The sequence below is a fragment of the Ammospiza caudacuta genome, chromosome 4, assembly GCF_027887145.1.
Source record: "Ammospiza caudacuta isolate bAmmCau1 chromosome 4, bAmmCau1.pri, whole genome shotgun sequence".
NCBI classification, from domain to species: domain Eukaryota; kingdom Metazoa; phylum Chordata; class Aves; order Passeriformes; family Passerellidae; genus Ammospiza; species Ammospiza caudacuta.
The window spans coordinates 46107068-46130286 of record NC_080596.1 but is presented as its reverse complement, the minus strand read 5'-3'; the positions used below and the strand labels follow the sequence as shown (position 1 = coordinate 46130286).

At 38.8% G+C, this 23219-nt stretch overlaps 2 protein-coding genes across 2 annotated transcripts in view; one reads left to right on the top strand and one right to left on the bottom strand.

Moving 5' to 3' along the window:
- Nucleotides 1-2151: 2151 nt before the first annotated feature.
- LRP2BP (LRP2 binding protein) lies at nt 2152-13030 on the top strand. Its single transcript, XM_058804129.1, has 8 exons — nt 2152-2379; nt 2682-2792; nt 4738-4851; nt 6403-6545; nt 6622-6727; nt 7210-7433; nt 11036-11201; nt 12965-13030. Exons 1-8 carry the CDS (start codon nt 2152-2154, stop codon nt 13028-13030), a joined length of 1158 nt encoding a protein of 385 aa, XP_058660112.1.
- Nucleotides 13031-13277: 247 nt separating this feature from the next.
- The window catches only part of SNX25 (sorting nexin 25), an 82588-nt gene continuing 72646 nt past the window's right edge, over nt 13278-23219 (bottom strand). The window contains exons 15-19 of the mRNA XM_058803193.1: nt 20238-20355; nt 18965-19031; nt 17631-17812; nt 15953-16053; nt 13278-15171 (exon numbers count right to left, since the gene is read on the bottom strand). Coding sequence (XP_058659176.1) covers nt 15097-15171; nt 15953-16053; nt 17631-17812; nt 18965-19031; nt 20238-20355 — 543 coding nt within the window. The 3' untranslated portion in view covers nt 13278-15096. The remainder of the gene's footprint in view (nt 15172-15952; nt 16054-17630; nt 17813-18964; nt 19032-20237; nt 20356-23219) is intronic.

Here is a 23219-nt window from a genome sequence, read left to right as displayed (position 1 = left end):
TAGAATCGGCAATGCTGGATCTGCGCACAGCCCCCTGCCACATCTCTGCTCAAAACACATTTGCAAAAGCAGAACCTTGATTGTCACTTACATGAGCTTGAAGCATTCTAGAGGGTGAGTGTCCAAAGTGCACAACTCTGTTCCCTTAGCATTATGGTATTTCCTTCTGTCTCAAATACCTACATGTTTGTTATGGAAGTTCCTCATAATCACTACCATCATTTAAAAAAATAATTGAAAGTCACATATTTAAAAAACAAATAATAATGGCACGGTTTTAATAAACAGAGATGGGGAAAAGAAGCCTAACAGTATTCCTTTAGGGCATACATAGTTCTGAAATTAATTCACAAACATGATGAAACTACCTTCTGCTTCTCCTTTGGGAAAGCTAATATAAATTATTTTGGTATAATATGAGCATATGCAGTACAATTTTTAAAGGTGCAGAAATCCAGATAGATAGGCTGTGATCAATTCAGCAGAATTGTTTCAGTAAGTGACCGTTTTCACTTCTCTTTTACATGGAAAGAAGTACACTTGTGTAATTACAAAATGTTGTATTGGGTTTGTCCCTGAACAGCTAGCCAAGCTAATTAGTTAACAAACAAAATTCCTACACTTCCACCTATGCTTTGTTGGGAATGAAATACCTTTGTGCAATTTTAAAGATTCTTTTGAAAACACACATATCCAGAATTAGCTAAAGCTAAATAGTTTTACATTGCCCAAGAAGTTGTGTTTTGGTGCTTTTGGTTTTATTTTTCTTTTAAAGATCTTTCCTCCCCACATTACCTCAGCAATTCAGAGGTTTCAAGCTGCACCTGAGGAATCTCATCTTTCCAGCCTAGCCACCTACACACACATCTGCATCCGGCCAGCCAAAACTCTTCAAATTCCTGGTATTAATTAGTTCTTGAGCTTCAGATCACATTTTGCACATCTCATTAGCGCCTGCAAAACTCTTCTGCTTTTGAATAACTGGTATTTGTACTTGTATAAACACAGGAGCAACAATTCTCATCTTTTGCGTATGGGGCAGCCCCAAGTGCCAGGTAAGGACAAGGCTTCCTGGCTACAGCTGTTCTGGAAAATAACTTAGCAAAAAGTCTTCTGTGCTTTGTATCTCAGATCACACATCTTGCTTATGTATCAACAAAATTAAATTGGAAAAATAGCTCTAATGAATGTGTAAGCAGTCAGATAAACCAAGGTGTGCTGGTGAATCTCACACCCTTCTGCATCAAATGCAGCCTGCAATCCATTGTTAGTTGTCTTTGCTGAAGGGTACTGCTGCTTTCACAGACTGTTCTTCACTCTGCCTGTTCAATCAAGTAATGGGTTGATGCTTTAAAAAAAAAGTTTCCTTTCCTGTAGATTTCTTTGGTTATATCCTCTACACAAAATGAACCAGGATTAATTTTAGCAGTTTTTTGGTCTTAAAGTCACTTGGGACTGCTGGGAAACATTACATTGAGCCCATGGTTTTAACCACACAAATCTGCAGGCATCACTCTCCCGTTTTGATTGTTGCCTCTGTCCCTGTCGCTATAGAAACAGATCGCACTGCCAAAAGTGGAAGGATGATAATCATCTGGAAAAAAAAGAAAAAGCTGGGAGCACAGCTAAAGATTATTTTGAAAGCACTCTCGTGCATTTTGATATTAGTTCCTTTTTGTAAGATAGACAGCCAGAAGCAATCAACAGAAGTGGAAACAATGTTTTACATTTCAGGAGAAACCTCGAACAGCATCTTCCCTCAATTATCCTTTTAAAGTTTTTTAATATCTATATGGGCAAAACAAACGACATTACAACAAACAGTTTCTGATCACTGGAAGCGGCGTGAAGTCCCGCCTGCTGGACTGAAGTGTCACGGTCTGGTGCCTTTTTCTCTGAATTGCATTCAGAGTTTCTGCTCTTTTTGCCTGTAGTGTTCTGCGGAGCATTTTGGGCTTCTGCTGTTAATTTCCGACAGCACGGGCGGCAGCAGGGAAGATCCGCAGCCCGTCCTGCCGCTTGTTGACAGCTCGCTCCGGACAACGGCCGGAGGCGGGGCCGAGCCCGAACGGCAAAGCCATCGTTCCGTCCCCATCCACCCATCCGTCCCTCTCCTGCCCTGCCGGAGGCCGTGCCGCCCCACGCCCGGCTATGGAGCGGCGCCGGGAGCCGGCACGGGCCTGGCAGGGCGGCGGCAGGCCCCGCCACAGCACCAAGGGCCGATCCACGGCCGGCAGCTCCAGGTCCCGGGACTGCCCATCGCGGCAGGCCCCGCCCGAGCCGCCTTCGGGCGCGGGGCTGCCGGGGGAGCTGGGCCGGCGGTGCTGGCTGGCGCTGCGCTGCGAGCGGCTGCCGCAGGAGCCCCGCCCGCCAAGTACTGCCCGGACCGGCCCACCAGGTACCGCCCGAGCCGCCGGGTTCCGCCCGGCCCGGCCCGGCTGGCGGGTTTGAGCGCTTCACGGCGGGCTCACGCACTCGGCGGTCAGGCTGCATTCACTGAACGTTTCCTTCGGGCTGCCTTCGCTCAGCTTTCCGGTTCTATAACAGAGCCTTCTCTTTCATCTTAGTCTCTTGAAGACCATATTAGAAAGGGGACCCGGCCAACTTCAGACCTCTACTGTATTAAGGCAGGTTTCACCTCTTAGGGGACAAACCCAACGTGTGTCTGTTTTTAATCAGAGAACCACTGCCGGGATGCACTCTTGGCAAAATCGGAGGAGTCGCCAGTGAGGAGTGAGGCACGTGGAGATCCTCCATCACCTTTTCAGAAGGGACAACGATACTATGAACAGGTGCTTTCCCTCTTTTAAGTAAATAATGTAAAGCAGACAGCTTTCAACACCTTTTCCGTGAAAAAAGAGACACCTTAAAAAACCTAAAAGAGGGAATTTCCTTATGCCTGTTTTCTTCCTACTAAAATCGCCTGGTCTTCCCCCTAAATAAGCTGCACTTTGCCCAGACATCTAGTGAGATCTTCCAGTTCCCTCAGAGGTCTCCTAAGGGGCAGATAAGTAAATAGCAGCCTATCCTTATAGCTAACTTCCAGGCCAGGTTGGGTTTTTTGGCAGCTGACTGCCCAAATACAACACATTTTGATTTCAGTTATAGTGAGAGTGAGCCCTGACTAAGACACAGCTTTCGATCTTTGTTTCCCACCTGGGAACTAGAACTTGTTGAAATGTATAATCTTCAAGATCTCTGTCCCTGCCTAGTTTGGCTAAAATTGGTCATCCAAGTCTTGGAAAGTAAATCCTCAGGGAACAGGGTAAGACTGGCTGGCAAGTGAATGTAAACCTCAGCTTCCTGTGACAATTAGAACTTAGTTCAAGAAGATAGAAAAGAATGTAGTACAAACAATGAGTCAGATACTTCCTGATGTGACATGCACAGGTGCAGTACTGTTTACAGTGCAGCAGTGGCACAGTGTAAATCAGTCTCACGGTTTGCAGCAGGAACAGAATTAACTCACTCAGGCTTCCTGCATTCTGGGCCCTGTCCTTAATGATTTCGTTAATGAATTAATGTTTTCATTAATGAATTATGAATTCATTAATAATTCCATGAGACAATTCCATGGAGCTGAATGAACAGACTCCTCTCTGTTTCTTGACAAGCTGGCTTGGATGTCCATGATAGATATTGCTGTACATCCCTAAATTTATTCTTTGAGCAGGTTTTAATTTTCAGATTTTTTAATATATGTCTGTAGTGCCTAAAAATGCACATGCTCCCAGCACTGTACTTTTAGATACTGGGGAAAAAAAAAACACTTCCTAATCACAGCCCTTTGTCTCCTTCACATAGCACAAAATTCTCAGGAGAGGTGAGATTAAATGTGCCTCCTGTACTTCTTTTTCTGATATTCATGACAGCTAGTTGCAAAAAGAAACTGTTTTTTTTTTTTTTTTTCCAGAGTTCTTTAAAAATACAAAGCCCCACAATCAAAATGGTTAAGTTCCCAAGACAATTAAGATAATAGCTTGGTCAGTATTAATAGGGGTTGATTGGTCATTGTGAGGACATTTGACTGAGTGTTGAACTGTTGCTCAGTTCTAAGTTTTTGCAGTCTTCTTTTTTTTATCAAAACGCACAGAAATTTTGAAGTAAAAATATAGATAAGAATATTTTAATTTCTCTATTGTTTTTACTTACTGTTCATGTGTAAAAGTATTTCAGTTAACTGAGGACACCAGGCTCAGTTAACTGTTGTATTACAGTTGTTTAACTGTATTTATAAGTGTGGTTTCTTCTCAGACAATGCAGAAGCAAATATTCTCAGAGATTCATTCTTAGGAATAAAAGCACCTCTGTTGTTGCAGGTGATACCTCCATAAGGTATGTGTGGCAGACATCTGGTCCATGAAAGTCTTCAGACATCTGGTTATCAACCAGTCTTTGTGAAACCAGCCCTTAGCAGACATGTAAAAGCAGACTGTTAAACACTCAAGGTGTAAGAACAGCTGACCTAAGTTAAAGGATGTCAGATCAAGGGGGCAGGGACTCTGAACTAGACTTTATCTGCTCAAATTGGAAAGATTTGTGGCAGTTTGTGGGAGGGGAGACTGTTTGTCAGAATGGCTTTTGGTTACCCAACTTTCTTGGTTCTTTATTTACTCTGTTTTCTGACAGTTCTGTGGTTGCAATTTCTTGTTCTTCATTCATGAGAGAAATACACCAGATTGAAAAATAGTAAGGGTGTATATAGGAGAGAGTTATTGTTTGTTTTCTCTTTCTCAGGGGTTGTACAAACAAGCGTTAAAGCGATTTGAAAAAATCAAGGATACAGATTTTCAAGCAATGTATCAGCTTGGTGTAATGTATTATGATGGACTTGGCACTAAAAAAGACCCTGTGAGTTATTTAGCTGGACGCTTTTTATTTTTCTTCTAATATCAGCTGATAATTACTAGGAGCTTCTTTGTAAGCATGATTATTTAGTTTAAAATTAACAGCCTGTTCATTTAGTTTCATAAAGTGCAGATGTTTACAGAGCATCATTAAAGAATGAAGGCTCTGGGTTGAGGAGGTTCTCAAAAATGGTTATAATAAAATAGGAATAAAAGAATAAAAGAAAGTAATTTCTATTTTAAAATTAACTTTCAAGGGCTTGGTTGGACTTCATGTGGAAGCTACGTTTTAAATTGCTTTAATTTTTTTACTTTTTAATAAGCATATTATGTACATGAAAATAAAGTGAGTAAAAGTGGAAATCAAACAATTATATTTCAAAGTATAAGATCTCTGGCACAAAGATTTTTTAAGGTACTTCTTATTCTTTTAGCACAGATGCCAGAGATGGTTATGCTTCTACCAATGGTTGACAGTATTATTCTTAAGTTAGACACATGAAAAATTACATTTGCAAGCATTTGAAGAATTCAGACTGAAGAATTCTATTGCAAAAAAGGAAGACAAAGGAATGCTTTGCTACAATAAGGAGAGTTCATTTGTTGGTGAAGATGATCTTAAAGAGTGGCATAAGGAATGAACACAAGCATTAGGAATAAAAGGGTCAATTGTAAGACAGAAGGCCAAAAAAATGAACCAATGAGTATATTAACAATTGGGACTCCTGTCTGGTTCTTACAGCATTGTCAGCAGAACTGAAAACATTCTGATTGGGGTTTGGAGGTGGTTTATTTTTTCTGTATGTCTGCATAATTACCACATTTGTTTACTTGCAAATAAACATTTTAACAAAGTTACTTTCTTTCTCGTGTATTACAATATGAAAGCTAAATAAAAGCAAAACCTTTTATAAAGGACTGCTTCTAGTGTATTTATACAGGGTGTCCATGCTAAATCCTAACAGTGTAAATCTTATTTCTAAAGTAATTCTGAGGCCCAGTTGCTCATATGCAATGTTATCCATCTGCTTATTTAACATGATCAGATTTTGTCCTTTATGAGTCTAAGGTGTTTTAATTGCAGAGACTTCAAATTGTACTATGTATCACTTTGCCTTCTTGTTAAGATTGTTTTATGATTTCAAATACAATATGCAATATTAAAAAGCTCTCAGAATTCTGAAATTAAAAATGTTACAAGTGTAGGATGTGACATTCATTTACATAAGCACAATAATATTTTTGGGAAAAAATTTGTCAGTGAAGAAGAGTAATATATTATCAAATGAACATTTATGAGGAAATGTTTCACACTAAAAATATGCTGGGGTCAAAAATTTAGGGACTGTCTAGTAACCAAAGGTCAGTTCTGCTTTGGTATGACACTGTTCTCCAAGCTGTCCTGCCAGTATGCCTCAGCTTTGCTTCAAAGGGGAAAAAATTACCTGTCTGGCAGAAGTTAGTGTATTCTCAGGTTATATATTTCATCCTCTTCACAGTCTGAACATAATAACTTATATACAACTTATATAACTTATATTTCCTACAATTTTAGGAGAAGGGAGTGGAATACATGAATAAAATATTCAACTCTGATTCCCCAGAAGCAAGTCACTTGAAGTTTGCAGCTGCATACAATCTTGGCAGGGCATATTATGAAGGATGTGGTGTTAAACATTCAGTTGAAGAGGCTGAAAGGTAAGGGCAGTCTGTGATTTTCCTAAAAATTATAAGATTGTGTGTTTCTTAAACTTTGTTGTCCCCATTTTCTTAGGTTGTGGCTTATTGCTGCAGACAATGGAAATCCAAAAGCAAGTGTAAAGGCCCAGAGCACTTTAGGAATGCTTTATTCTATGCCAATTCTAAAAGATATGAAGAAGGTAAAGCCCTACCTTTTGGTCATGACTAATTTTTAATTTCAGAGAAATAATACAGTGGTATATTTGACTCTGAACATTGTATTTTGAGTAGTTAGACATTATCATCCATTTAAGCCGGTGTAAACAGATAGTCAGAATTCCTCATTTTGACTCACTTGACACTGCTAGCTAAGGTTTTTTGGTGGGTTTTTTTTTTTTTGTTTGTTTGTTTTTTTGGTTTTTTTTTTTGTGAGAGTATCAGAAAGAATGATAGAATGGATTAAAGTTGTGCCAGCTTTGGTAACCTTCATAATTCAAGCAGGTAACACTGACTGACAGCTCTGACTGTAAATGAAGCAGGTTTAAAAGCCTTACAAGGATTCTTCTTTCTTTTATGTATAAGCACTTCTTACAGGATGCTTGGTGTAAAAGCTTTGGTGGAAACAGTATACAAGAAAATCAGCAAAGTAAATACATACCCTGACTTTGTGCCTCTTGTTCAGGCCTTTTTCTGGCATTCAAAAGCATGTCAAAATGGAAATCTGGAATCAAAGGCAGCACTTGGCATTATGTATCTCTATGGACAAGGTACACGTCGAAACAGCCAAGCTGCTTTGGAGTGCTTGAGAAAAGCAACGGAACTTGGAAATATCTATGCTCAAGGCCATCTTGTGGAATATTACTACACTGGAAAATTTTACTCAAAAGCCGCTGAACTCGCCAAAAGGTAATTTTTGTTCTATGCTTCATTAAGGTTCTTCATGCAAGACCACATAAAACAGATTTAAATTATTATTAGATTACGGTCCTGTGTCTTTCAAACTCAAGAAATGTAAGAGATAATGAATTGCAAAACATCTTTAACAACAGAATAGCCAATGACAAAATTAATACTATATGGTTCTTAATTCCTCTGTATGATTGAACTTTTCCTTGTGATCCAATGAAGCAAAATAGCCTTGAACTAGAAACCAAAGCAGATGCCTAGATGCAATCCTGCCTTCCTTGTGCACTATCTCCTCTGGGTTCCTGCCTTCACCATTCCCTTTAAGCCCTACAGTCATAGTGCCAAAGACCCCCAAGGTTGGAAGGCATCTCAGTGATCATCTGGTCCAACCTTTCTTGGCAAAAGCACAGTCTAGACACAATGGCCCAGCACCCTGTCCCGCTGAATCTTAAAAGTGTACAAGGTCAGTGAATCCACCACTTCCTTTTACTGCTTTTCCATCTTTGGTGTGCATCTCCTTTGGTTTTGAGCAGGCTCAGAAACTTGGAATTAAGTCAAGCGGGTCTCTTGCTACCTACTTTCCTTACCTTTAAAGGGAATGAACAAACAGTTCATTGTGCTTCCAGAAGAGCATTCTTTAAAAATTCCCAGCTCCTTACTAGCTCCTTTATTCTCCATGGAAGCTTCCTATGGAGACCCTCCCAACTGTGCTGTGAGCTGAAGTTTACTATTCTGAAATCTGAAACCTTTGTGTTAGTACCAACCATCAGAGTGCTCAATGGGATCCCAGATCCTCAATATTGTGATCACTGCACCCAAGGCTATCACTGAGGTCCTACAAAGTAGATTTTCTTGATTTGGGAGTAGCAAGTCAAGCAGTGCCTCATTCCTGATTGGCACATCTGACATTTGGTTGAGGCAGCAGCACTCCACTGCTCCATTCCAGTAACTCCATGAATGTCCTAGGAGTTGCTGTATTCTTATTGCATCTAATGCCTGGGTAGTTCTAGTCACCCAAAAGATCCAGATTTTGTTACCCAGAGCTTACTTAAGTGACCCAAGTATTATCTCATTGGTCTTACTGTCTTGATTCAGAGATAAACAACAGATGCTTAGTGTAAGGTCCCTCTTGAGATGATCCCTCTGTTCCTGACCTAGGGACATTCAATAAGGCTGCTATTTGTTTCTCCACATTCAAGGTTCTCCTTAATTCATGACTCCTCCTTTTTCTGTCTTTACAAAACAGCCTATGGCCATCCCTCACGATCCTCCTGTCATGTGAGTTGTTCCACCTTGCTTCAGTTATTCCTATGGTTGTATGACTTATGGTTGAGTGGCTGCAGAGCTCCAGTTCCTCCTGTTTGGTCCCCAGGCTGTGTGCACTGCACACCAACACTTGGGGTGGAAGTTTTCTGCTCCTCACCTGGGAAGCAGCTAAGGAACATTTGTTGCTGCTCTGGTTGGCCTGGCTTATCCCCCAGTTGGTTGGAACATGGCACAAGTGCAACCACTTCAGGTTCAAGAGCAGTATTGGCACAATGTTCTGTGGCTGATAAACAGCACATTTCTGTGACAAACCTCCATTTACCAGTGTATTGATAAAAGTTCAATCTGTCAATCAGATTACTGACTTGCTGGAAATAAGATGCAGATAGACTGACTATTTGCACAAGTGGCACATGATCACGTGTGTGCATTTTGGGGTGTGTCTACATAGCTGCTGCTGCACAGCAGCAAACATGTCATGCCTTACCATCTTTCAGAAGCTGCACTGTATGCCACTGAGTAGCAGAAGCTTGGTTAAATCAGTAGTTCAGCTATGGATGCTGTTTGCTCTACTCCACGCTGAGAAGGACTGTTTCTCTCTTAACTGCTGCTTTTCTTTCTTTTGCACTGTCAAACTGGAGTGATGACTGTTTAGTCTGGTCTAGCCTGTCTCACTGGGAATGAATCCCCTCCAGTCAATGCTGCATGGTAGATTATCCAGGCAAGTAGAGTGCACCTCATCAGCTGCAATTCCAATTGCAGAAAATAGCAATGAAATCCCACAGTACTGTCAGAGGTGACCATTTCTGAAATAAAACACTGAAGCTATGCTTGAAACAGTTACACTTAATTAGAATTGAAGACAGCCTTGAGGCAAAAATCGTAGCAGTTCAGCCAGTAATACCAAGCACTGATACCTTTTCTGCTAAAATTTGTCCTTCTGTGTTCATAGCAACTACATTTGTTACATTAGATACAAGCATAAAACATTATGTGACTACGTACGGTATAACCTTGCTTAATATTTGGAGTCTACAATACCTACTGATACTTCACTTCAAATTCAGTTATCCCACACAGTTGTCCTTGCCAATTGCTGTGGTATGTTCTTGAAGTCAGCTGTACTGAAACAGAATTTTTGCCTGAATTGACTGGCTTTCATTATTTGCATCAGCATTCTATAGATTATCTTTCAGAAAGGAAGGGGAAAATGTTACGCATCAGGAATAACTAGAGGTAATATGTTACTGTTGTTTTATTTCAATGTTCTTGCTAAATAAGAACAGTTGTGTTACTGTATTTGTTAATGGGACCAAATTAGGTGGAAGAACAGCATTCCCAGCACTTCCAGGTGATCTAGCAGGCACTGACATGCAGAGGATTATTTGAGAACAATCTTTCATAAACACTGATTTATAGGAAGTACCTATAAACTGAAATTACTTGCACTTTTCCTTCTTCTGTCAAGTCTGTGACTCTGACATCAGTAAAATGATGTATAAAGAAGCACATTATTACTGTTTGCTACCTGGAAAGGGTATAGGGCTTGGGGGTATCTGTTTTAAGACAACAGAAAAAAACTCCCACTTAGGTATAGCATTTTCTAATATTACAGTGATTATACTAGATAATTATAGCTTGATAGTTAAAACAACATTCACTTTGTCCCTCTGATTCTTAAAATGGTTTTTAGTAAAAACATGCTGAAACTAAGATGACAGCAAGCATGCAGAAGAAAGGAAATCATTGAGCTGAGATAGTGATAAGTGGTTTTTTCCTAACAGAGTTTTATAACCAGAGGCTCCCAATATGTCCAAGATTTTCAGAATACTGTGGTTTGCCAATATCCTTGTAAGAACTGGAAATTTTAGAATCCTAGAATCACTGAATGGTTTGGGTTGGCTCTTTAAAGATCTTCTAGTTCCAGCCCCTGTGCTGTGGGCAGGGACATTTTCCAATACATGAGGTTGCTCATGTAGTGAAATAAGAGGAAGTAAGAGCTTTGCCTTTCTTCCACATACAATTTCCATGAAATAATTTAAAGGGAACAATTAGCATAAAATATGTTGCCTTTTATAACTAATATAATTATAGTGAAAGTGACTTCAAAAGTTGTATACTTGTTTGCTGTTCAATACCACAATGTTCAAATAAGACTAACTTAAAATCAAATATAAAATAGAAGAATCTTCATAAGATGCCAAATACATGTAAATTTCAGCTTATTTTGGATAATAATGTAAACAGAAAGGAGGCATTGTCAAAGTCATATTTGGCAACTTTAATTATTGCTTGAACTATCCTTATCTAACATATTGCTCTAAATTCCACAACAGGGCTACAGCAGATGATGACATCAACATGCTAGCCAAGCTAAATGATTGCCATCCAACCTATTTAGCCAAGGGGGCTGCTATGGCTGCTTTCTACTTGGCTAGATGCCTCCAGCTAGGCAGAGGCACAGAGAAAAACAAGCAGGCTGCTGAGAAGTACTATTCTAAAGTAAGTTGAGAAAGTCTTACAGACTGGTTTTTATCTTGTGAAATGGAGAGATACCTTGGATCTGAGTCTAGTCTAAACTTGTTATTTCATTAAGGACTCCAACACTGTGTTAAAAAAATATTTGCAAGAACATGTAGACTGATAGAAATGTACTGAAAACTACTAAAAATAGCCTTAAAAGGATGCTATCTGCCCACTTGCTTAAGCAAGCAATATAACCAACAACAACAAATCTATGCAGCAAAGACCTTGGTAAGTTGCAAGATAAATTAGTTAAACAATTTGAATAATTTTACCCCAAATTAATTTGCTTTCTGTCATTGCCGCACAACTGAAAAATTGTAACTACTCCTTATACTTTACAGCCTGTAGTAATTACAACCTTTATTAAATTGGCCATAACTGGTTCTCATGCTTATTTTTATATTTACATTTTCTATGATAGTTGAGGATCTACTGCTTTATCTGTTCAATATATACAGGGAAAAAAATCAGTTAAATTTTTTCCAAAGTTCTAAATTTGGAGTAAGACTGATGGAAAATAAGCTTGAGGAAAAATAATAATAATGGCCTCTGGAAGATTAATCTGTTGAGTAATATCAGTGATGCCTAAAGGCATCAAGGCAAGGTAGCTTTACCAGCTGAAGAGAATGTAGCAAGTTGGCATCTGTGCTTCAGAGACTCTGTGGTTTCTGTGCATGTAGTGGCCATTTGTTTCTGCAGGTAGAATACTGTGGTGTCCATCTTGGTGCAATCTAAATGAATGGAGAGTTATGGAAATGATAAATGAGCAAGCAAATTTTGTAGCTCTTTACTCAGGGAAGTCACTGATAGAGAAGGCTTAGCAGAGCAGGTGATCTGAATACAGACACTAAATATTTTGTTCTGTAAAAATGGGATACAGGCTAGGATGAGCAGGCAATCAGGAAAGGAACATAAGCTGAGGTATTATGAGCATTCCTAGTTGAGGCATTGAAGAGGTCCATCAGGATTAAATTGCTGCATGGCATTGCAGGAGTGTAGCTCTTCCCGCTGTCTTCTGAAGTGTAGTAAAACTGCCACAGCTGAAAGGAGACCACAGCTTTCACTCATTATTCACCTGCTCTACACCTGAGACTGGTCTAGGAGTGTCACTGATGTCTCAGTATAAAGAGGTGGTTCCTATGACTGGTGTCATGTGTCTCTAAATCAATAGCAGAAGAGAAGCAACATAAAATAAACAAGAAAACTCCCTGAAAAAGTAACTTCAAAAGAATTGTGGGGGCGTCCAGTTTTTTTGTACCTGCAAAATTCTCATGTTAACTGTACAATTATACTTATCTGAAGTCATATTTGTTTTAATTGACTGCTCAGCTCTGGTTTTGGCCTACCATTCTTAGACCGAGTCAGTTTTTTAAGAGATGAGAAAGAGAACATGGGCATCCCTAAGGGTCCTGCAGTAGATGATGGATGTGAGTGAAACTCATCCAGTCTGTAAGCAGACTTATTTTTCCCACTGTGGTGCTGCATCTGCCATGCCAACATACAGAATTTTTAAAAAATAAGGCCAAGACTAACACTATAGTCCAGTATGCTAATTTTTAATACTAATTTTTTTTAATGTGGCATCAGAAAAAGGATTCAAATCCAAATATGTTAACTCTTCAATACTTTAGCAAGTTGACTCTCTCCCTTTTTTTGACACTTAAAGATTTTGTCATATTGATAACATACAGTTTTATTGTAGCTATAAACTAGAACTCTGATATTCTTTGTTTTTAAAGGCATGCCATCTGGATCCTGTTGTTGCTTCTCACCTTGAATTGGCAGCGAATCTTGGGAGAATTTAGTGTTTCTTTTAACTGTGACTGGTATATAAATATATTTCCTACAATAAACCATCATTAATCTCCAGCAATTATAGACTGTTCATCACTTACTGCTTGCTTTTCAACTTTCTGTAAATTATTATTTAAAGCAACTCACTGATTCATTTTATCTAGAAGAGAAAGTAAAAAGCTCATGCTCTCTAACTCATAAGCCGAGATAAGCCAAGACAGATTTTTAAAAAATAATATTGAAGATTTAAAGGTTTATTAAGGACATTTCACGGGACAGATGTATTTTCTTCATGTCATATTGCTACATAGCACATGAATCAAAACAAAGTAAAAGAAAGATGCTTGTTTCCTCTCTGCATATATAGTATTTAAATTTTAATATTCTGAAAAGCTTGAACCCAAACTTGTCTCATTTTCACACACAGGCCACGGCCATTTTTGATGTTATTGGTGCTTACACTTATGCTTTTAATGTAGTGGTGCTTATATTTTCTTCCACATACTTTCTAAAGCGTCTAGAGTTACTTAAAAGTCTTTATACATATTTCTTTTGGATTGCAGAGACTCAGAGTTGGAAACTGTCCAGCAGAACCCTAAGCTTTACAATTCAAACCATACCAGCTTCTAAAACTAATAAACACTACTTACAGAACTGTGGGAAAAAAGCCCCAAACATTAGTGTGGAAATATTGAATATACCTCCCCAAGACAAGGCCTGTTTTTCTCAATTCTCCATATTGCATTCACACTGCCTCTGTATTAGAAATAGTTGGAAATCTTTTGGCTAGGAGTATTTATGTCTGAGCAATGTCAAGCTGGATCGTTTATGAAAAGACACTTTGATTAACCACTAGGAAAACTTACTGATTGCTGTGGTCAGCTTGCACATTTCTAAATGCCTGTTTACTTATGAAGCTTTGTAAGTGTAGAATTTGCCTTGCTTCTTAGTACTGTGCCACGACTTGCAAACTCTTCTGAAACTGTTAGAACAGAACATTAGATGTTACTAAAAATGTTGATTTATATAGATTATGCAGATTGTATATAGCTTACAATACAGCCAGTCATAACTGCAAGCAGTTTTTCTAAGAGCACAACTGTACTGAATTGAGAAGACAGTAATGAGTGTCAGCTAGGGATTTTTGATGATGTTTAATTATTTAGATGTGCATTAACATCATATTTACATATTTTTACATAAATTAAAAAAAAAACAACCACTGAAGACAGTTTTCTTTCCTTGTATAAAATAAGAGAAAGATTTGAAGGTTATTTGAAATTGGGGCATTTGAATAAAACAGCCCTGAGTAATATCAGGGAAGTTATCAGAATGGTTTAATTAAATGTCTACTTGATCATTCATAGAAGCAATTCATAAGCACATATCTTTGAACTAACATTGAACACAGGCATTCTGTTAGGACATACCAGTTTACAATACATAATTTTGACACAAACTTCAAAGCAATGTAGATACTTCTTATGAAACTAGTGCTGTCAAACCCATTGATCCGTTGTCAGTACAGCCTCATATCAAGTGCTGCAATCCAGTTGTGATATTTATTGCTTACAAATGCTTCAAACCACAGGAAATCTTTGGTAAAACCAAAATTGATAAGATTTTCACAATAGCTTTACATGTAGTATTTCACAACAAGGCTTTTTCAATACACAAGAAAAAAAAAGGAATGCTCAGATCCTCAGTGAGGAGATTAGAACTGTACAACATTCATTAGTTTACCACTATAAGCAAAATTTCTTTCCATAAATGTTTAAAATATCTTCTGGTTTCTTTCAGCATATATGAACATTTATTTTTTAATCTATATTTGAAACAGAGGAGTAGTCAAATAGAACAATTTAAATAAAAATTGGCAGCTATACAGCATTTTTTTGTCTACCCTACAACAGCATCAGATCTTTTCAAGTCTGTACTTCACAAAAAACTCAAGAGGAAAGAAAAATGCTAAAAATAATCATAGTCCTCAGCCCTCTATGGAAAAGAGGAAAATAAGTTTCATGTCTATTCTTGAACATAGACATTTCTCTAGTGGTCCAATTGTGCAGATTCAAACCTAAGTGGCATTAAGCTGCTCTAAATGAGCTCTCAGCTCAGGACACAGTTCAGTTAGCAGCAGTTCCAGCAAAACCTGAAAAACAGAAAAGAGTTCAAATGATGCAGGTGCCAACCAAATTCCTCTTCCTTTTTGTCATTTTTAGATAACCATAAGTAACAGAAGCACATAGGTTTGATTATATTCATACTTTTCTTTCATCCACAAGTTAGCACATGCCCTACAGATTACATGGGAAATGTCTTAAGGCTGAAGGGAGGCAAGTGTTGAGGGCAGCTCCATTCAGATGGGGATTTCCCACCCAGTATAAACCGGTGCTGTTGTGTCAAAGACTCCACAGCATCCTAAGCAAGCAGCAGGGCATGCACCTTTTCTCTCTGGTGCTGGGGCAGCATTGTGTGACAGGCTGCTGTCTGGAATGTGCCAGAAGAGACTGACTGACTGTGAAGGTGTCATACGTAGATCCAGCTGCATGGTCCAACTATTCCCAACAGCTGAGGAGTGGAACTTCTGGAAGGCTGTCATGTCCTAACTATGAACCAGTTCTGGAGTTCTTCTCTAGGATTCTCCAAGGTATGTTTGTTTTTCTAAGCTGTATGAAGAAATTAGTTTGTACCTTAGGAAGTCAGGCACATTGTATGTGGTAGAAGATCTCTTTTAGACAAAAACAACGCCGCTGTTAAACAGTCTTTTGTTATTTAAACTTAGTCAAGTGATCAAACATGGAGCAACTGACTTATTGTAGTAATAAATGAATCTCTGCAAAACCACATCCCCTAGGCTTCAATACGGAGTGAGTGGAGCTCAGTAACTTACAGGATTATGAAGTTAAAAAGGTACTTTTCTGATTACTCACATAAAGTAGATGCTTATTAGCCTTTCTCTCTTGCAATGCATTGAACACTTTCACTACACCATGACGGGCATTTTGTTGTCCAACGAGATTCTGCAAAGTATCTGCAACAAACATTACTTCAGTTTATGTTGTTTCACTCATGCTAGGCAAAACCTCCAGCCAGAATCATCAATTTACTACCCATAATCACAATCATAAAGGTTGGAAGAGACCTTCAAGATCATCTAGTTCAACCATAAAGACTCAAAAAGGAGGGGGAAAAAGCCACTGCACTTCATTGGCCCTTGACTACATGATACACAGAGTCCCTACTCAACAACCTTTTAAAAACACAGCTTGAAAAGGTACCCTTATTCTCCAGTTACCCACTAGATAATAGTGTGTGCATCTCAGAACATTTTAAGTGTTCTAACATGATGCATCAAATGCCTTTTCAGTAGTTCACCTCACTGAGTCAAGTCTCATCTCACACATCATTAAATTTCTCACTTAAATACACCTTAAGCCAAAGACACAACTTCTACAGCATTTAAAATAAATTTAGCACTTTAATTGCCACTCAATTGTCACAGAGAATACTTCCCACAAGAAGGCAGTTAGAATTCTAAGTCAATTATTTACACTTTGGATTAAATTAGAGAATAAATAGTGATTCAGTGTTCCATCATTAATCTAAGGTGCATTTAGCTATGTCTTGACATATGGCTCCAAGCTCAGAAACAAACAGGAAATCAAACAATACCACAAACCAACTATGGAAGGCTATTTAAGTAAGTAGATGAGTATACAACACAGGCAGTAAATGGAAGGGTTGCTTACACATCAAAAGACAAATATTTTCCATGCATACCTACTCCTTTTGTGCTGCAAAAGTTGATTAAACTGCCTAATGCATGGTGGTATATGAGATATCTAAGTGAGGCCATAAAATAGCACATTCTCTTCACACAGAGCAGAGAAAAAGCATTCAAGCTATGCTGAAGTGCATTTCCAAGTGCTAGTGGTAATGATTTTGATTCTTTTCAGTTAGGTGCCTTTGGGTTTACATGATCTCTGAGAAGTCAGAAATTTGTAACTGCATTTCCTGTCCTGTGAGTGGGACAGCATGGAGCATCTCAGAATAGTGCCCCAAAAACATTCTGGCTGAAAAAGCAGCTGCCCAGGCTTGGGAGATAAGGGCAGGTGAAGGAAAGTACTGATAAAACCACTCCATCTAGGAGCCTCTTCTGCCTGGGCTGCAGGTCACTCTAATGTTCCATGCCCTGAGACCTCTTAACAGAAAGAGACAACACACAACACTGATGGCATGCGTAGATCCCTCGCTCTCCAACTTCAAAATATAGGAGGAATTGGGGTGGTGCCACTGTCCCTGTTTGACAAGTAATTCCAAGTAGCAGAACCACAAATTTGCTCACAGGGAACCAGCAAAGAGAGACTCGACTGAGATTCCTTGATGAACATTATGCACAAAAATACAGCAATTCTGATTTTGCATCCACCAGTAATATCTGAATCCATGCGTTTTACCAGACAGGCAGGAGAGGCAAAGACTAACACCAAAATAATCCTTGTTTATGCAAATAATCATAACTTAAAAGTCTACATGAAAATAATTTGATTAACCAGTTTCCTTATTAGTTATTAGCTCTGTGATTAAGCAGAATCAAAGTGAACTCACCTGGAATGTTTTCAAGTAGTTTTTGCTGTGCTCTCTGTTTTGTCTCCTGCTTTTGTTCATCGCTCTTGGCTCTCGGTGCTGGAGCTAACTTTCCATTTGGCCAGAAGGCATCTCGAAACACCCCAATGTAGTAAACAAGCATTGGCTCACTGAACATCCAGTGTACAGTGTCACGGATCTGCCTGTAAAGAAGTGGAGAAGGGAGCCCATCAGAGCTAGTCTCATGTTTTATCCATATTTATTCTTTTTTACTCCTCAAAGTAGTGCAAGAGATGTTCTTTTTCACGTAATTTTGCCAGTATGCCTGAGTTGATTTCATTGGTATAACAGCAGGTCATATTCAGGTCTGGGTGCTCTAGGATCTAGGTCACTCCTGATACATCACTTAGATCTGGAGAAGGCTGCTTTTCAAGGTAATCCACAAACATCCATTTCAAATTACAAGTACTACATTGAAATATACATCAAAGCTACATTTCAAGGACAAGCACTACAAATGCTCCACCAGGAAAAGTCAGGAAAATCAGGTCACTAATAGTAGCAAATTCCAAACTAGTTGCCTGTGGAGATGTGCCTGCTAGGATAAAAACAGACAGTTTTGATAGAAGCACAGTAAGTTCCTTCACAGATAGCAAAGCACATTACTGAAGGGATTACAGACAGATAGCAGCCTCTTCCTGTGGCTGCACCCCTCAGTGCAGCCTTCAGCACCAGGAGTCTAAGGTAGAGCAGGCTCCAGTCAGTGCTCTTGCCACACAGCCAAATCCCTTAAAATCAATAAAGTCAACCTACATGTAAAAGCTACACAGGAACTTTGCATGCAAGCTATGCTCAGAAATTCTCTGCCTCTCTGTCCTCCTTCAGGCATTTTCCAGTTATCAGCAGGGTATGAACAAATGAACCAATTAATTTAAAACTCAGTGAGTGGATACTGTCTGAGACCAGTCCAATTTACTGCTACGTAATACACATCAGAGGTTTTAAAAGCCATGCTGGCAAGTGCAAAATTTAGTCACTGATTGGACAAAAAAAAGCCTGCTGTGGTGATAGAATACTTCTAAAATTTGTTTCTGACCAGAGATACAGCTTTCCATATGAAGGTGTTTACAGACAGGTATGCTCATAGCCTCAGGCAGGCCTCACCTGGAAGCATAAAGATAATTCACATATCTGTGTTTTCTCTAATAAATATAACATAGCTGTAAATTGAGCTATGGAAAACAAATGCAGATTACCATATCCAACAGGATGTTCAGATTATTTTAACAGTTCTTCTGTCAGCCTTTTTTTAACAGAATGATGATGAAAGTTCAGTTAAAGCAACAGCTACTTACTTGTTGATGGTTCTTCCAAAAGTGACTTGTACTAGTGCAATTAATGTTTTTCTGACCCACTTGAACACTAGAACAACAAAAAATTATAAAAAATAATGACCAAAAAGTTAATAACATTACAGAACCCATGACCATGTACAAAAACTTCCCCTAACCTCCCACCAAACCAAACCCAAACAACCCACCCTACAGTAAACACATTGTTATAACCCTTTCTAAGATTCCATTAATTGTACAGAGGTTTCACTTTTCTTGATCACATTCCCTGTACTGTTTGCTGTATGGTTTTTAAGCCCTGCAGATTATATAACCATGCATATAAAATGCATTCTAGGTTATACCGTAAATTTTTATATATAGGAATATTTCAAATTTATTGAGCAATACAACTACTCAAAACCCTTTTTCTACTAAAAAAAAAAAAACACAAATATTTTCAAACTTCCCACCTTTTTCATAACTATTAGTATAAAGTACATGCAGCAGCACCATTAAAATTCTGAAAACATTTTCACTCAAACCAAGAAGTCAGCTTTCCATTACAAATAAATTAAACAAAACTGAGTGCTTCCTAGTAATTACTGGCAAACCTTCCTTTCCTACTGTTCAACATCACAATAAAGTCTATATTAGGGAGATATATCTACCATTTTTGGAAGGTGACACATTTTGCAATAGTTACCCTGTAAATAATTTTATAGAGCATCATGTGTGGCTGCACATTGAAACAGAAACAAAAATAACTTTATTATGATCATTCAGTTACATAAAGGGGGGGGAAATCCAGTATTTAAATATACCACAATTCTAGTATAATTTTCGTCATAGAAGTTGCAGAACTAAAATGCATATATAATTTACTTTAAATTGATATTAAAATTATATTTCTTTGTCAGAGACATGTTCTATAATAAAGTCATCTTTCCTTACTCAAGAATTCCTACAATCTAATGAACAGCCTATTTACAAAGAGAATACTACTGTCCTTTTTTTCTAATCTTTTCATGAAAAATTTAATAATATTAAGTGTAAATGCTCTCCCCTACCAGTTACATTTTTATTGTCATTTTATATTGTAATTTCACTTTTGAATGAAAGCTCCAAAGTTATGACTACTGAACAATAGCTTGGTCTCAAACTGGCCATAGAGATTGAAGAATGAAGATTAGGTGCAATATAGATTGCACTTATTGAAACAGCAAAAAAACTGAATTCTGAAGTGCCCTCCAGAGCCAAGAGATTCCATTAGCAACTGAGCAGGTTTACATCTTACTTCCTCGCAGTTCAAAAATCTCTCCAATCAGCATGAAACACGGCTCAGCAAGAGAGTCCTTCTTCCCATCCACCTCCTCTCCGTAGTCTGACAGGTCACTGTCCTCTTCTGTTTCTTCCTAGGAAGAGAGGGACAACATGGGTGGGTGCTGCTGTTCCCCAGCCTTCTTCCAGAATGGATTTAGTTACTGCCATGCTCTGCAGAAGGAGCACAGCCAGTCCTCTCAAAAAACAGAGCCAAACACTGCTGCTGGCAGGATCTGGCCAAGAGGAATCTCACTAGGGATCTTGAAAACTTCCCACTGGACTAAAGTGATGAGGACACTGCACTGCTGGAATTATCATCACTGCTGTATCTTCTGCTTGCAGCCTTGCCCCAGTAAGCACCTCAATGCTGCCTCTATTGCCCCATCAACACCAGCTGGATGAAAGAAAGCAGGTGATGTGGGAGTCGTGTACTGCTGGGAAACAGGTGACAGCTGTAAGCAGGAGATGGCACTCAGCAGTGTTTGTGATTGCAAAGCTCCCTCTGACACAACACCCATAAAAAACATTCAGGATGGGGAGCTAGACAGCTGGAGCTCTTTGCCACGCAAACAGCTGGGAAGAAAGGGGGGAAATCTGGTTTTGCACCAGGAAAAGCAGGTAGCTGGTTCCCCAGGAGAACAGACAGTGCCTTCACAGCTGAAGCCCCTCAGTGGGATTAAGCCCTAACCAGTTGTCCTTGAAGTAAGCTGGGAGCCAAAGCCAGCAGTGGAAAGGGAACTAGCCAGAAACACAAATTGTGATAGTTAGTGACCAGAGCCTGAGGATACCCCAGCTCAGGGCACCAAAGGGAGAAGAGCTATTCAGACAGACTCCCAGAAGATGACTGGGTTGAACCACCTCCATTCTGGCAGTACCATCTATTTCAGAGTGAAGGGCAGACAGCAGGTTGTTTCTCACTATCATGAAGATTGCTTCAGGATCAGGACTACAACTCCTGTCACTGCTCATGGCAGCCAACACATCCCTTTGCTTTCCTGGATCTTGCCCTGCCCGCCTTTGCTTCCAGTAAAGCTAAAGACAGGCAGACCTGACCTCCACTGAGGCTGGTGTGATGCCCCAGTCTCTGGATCAGAAATGGTCACAATAATGTGCAAATTTTCTTCTTCAGCCTGGTTTTCAAAGATATCAATCATCTCTTCCTTTCTTCCTCATCATTCAATCATCTATAATTGGTTTATTTTTCTGCTATTCAGTGAATCTCCTGTCATTTAGAAAATGCAACAAGAATTGTAAGTTCTTACGCTACAGTGCATTTTCTATCCAGTAGATTTATAAACCTAAAAGCCCTTCTTTCTAGATGATATCAACTGCATTTTTGCTCTGATTTGGTTTTGGTCTAGAGAGCTAAAAAATACATTCTAAAGCTAACCCTGTCCAAGGAGTTATATATATAAAGAAATTGCTGCAGTATCTAATCCTGAACACAACACTCAAGAGGTAATATTATTGCTCTGACATATATTTGAAAAATGTGAGATGAGATTAAGGGCAAAGAGAGCTGAATCTGAGAGCATTCTATACTACAAAGTTCAAAACACAAACTAAACCAGGAAGTCTCAGTTACAAAAAGAACACAATTATACCAGCTTTACGTGTGGTTTAAACACAACCAACTTCATTTATGACCTTGTACCAAATGATTTAAGCCCAGTTTAACTGCTTTAGGAAAGTATCCAAGATGCTATCAGTGGGGCAAGACTGAGCTGATCCAAAGCTCTTTCTGAAAGACATGGGAGTCCAGGAAACAGCAGAGCTAGTCCCAGACTGCCTCCCAGTCTGTCTTCCTCCATTTTATTTTATTACTTTCACTTTAGGGCAATTGTTTGACATACTCATTCATAGGGTCTAAGAGTTCCCACCATCTGTATTCTGTTACGTGTAAGCTTAAGGAAAGAAGGGAGAAGAGAGAGAAGAGAAATGTGAAGCAGTAACAGCTGCATAATTTCTGCTTTGTTTATTTGTTCTTTCTCCTTTCACACACTGGTATTAAAAATTCTTTTTCCTTCTCCTGTATTTCCCAACTTTTTCCTCCTACACACTCCCATAATACAATATCTATCTCCCATAATACAATGTCTTGAGGATGTTTTTCAATTAAATAGCAAAATATAAATAGCTTCACACTTCAATACTCTTATGCTACTTCTACCTATCATTAGTCATTTTAGTGAAAGCACTTTGGATTGTATAACTCCAGTACTTCTATCAAAGTAAAACTAGTTTCTCAAACTTCCTTTATATTTATTACTCTGAAATGAGGCACATGCATTCAGCATCTAGATGCAAACACAGCACTCTTTTGCAAGGTACGTATATAGGATTTTCTTATTTCTGAGATGCAAGACCACCTTTCTCCCTATAAAAGCCTAGAAGTATACATGCTCCCCAATCTCAAATTGTCCTGCATAAGACTCATCCACTCCAGACAACTACAGCATGTCAGAGATTACCTGTTTTAAATGAATTTTGTATAACATGTAACTAAAAGGGGGAATATAAACATCTCCTTGAATGTTGCATTACCTGAACATGAACAACACAGAACAGAGTGCCATGGAATTATGGTCAATTTAGTCAATGAGCTATTTTGGTCACTAATCTATTATTCATTGGATTTTGATAAACAATGGGTTTTTATGGCTTAATAACAAATTCTCCATCTGGTTTGCCTACATAGAGTCCTGCCTGCACTTGCAAATTCCCTCAGTAAGCCTGTACTATTTGCCAACAGTTTTTTGTCAAAACTAGCTCTGCTTATGAAGTTGTCCTGAAATTAGGGATACACAGCTGTTCTTTCTTGCCAAGAGAATATTTCCAAGTGTATTTTTACCTGCCAAAACCTCTCTGAAATACGCATGTCCAGAACTCAAAAAGTGGAAAATTCTGCTGTAAAAAAATAAACAATCCCACATGAACTGCAATTTGTTTATTTGTG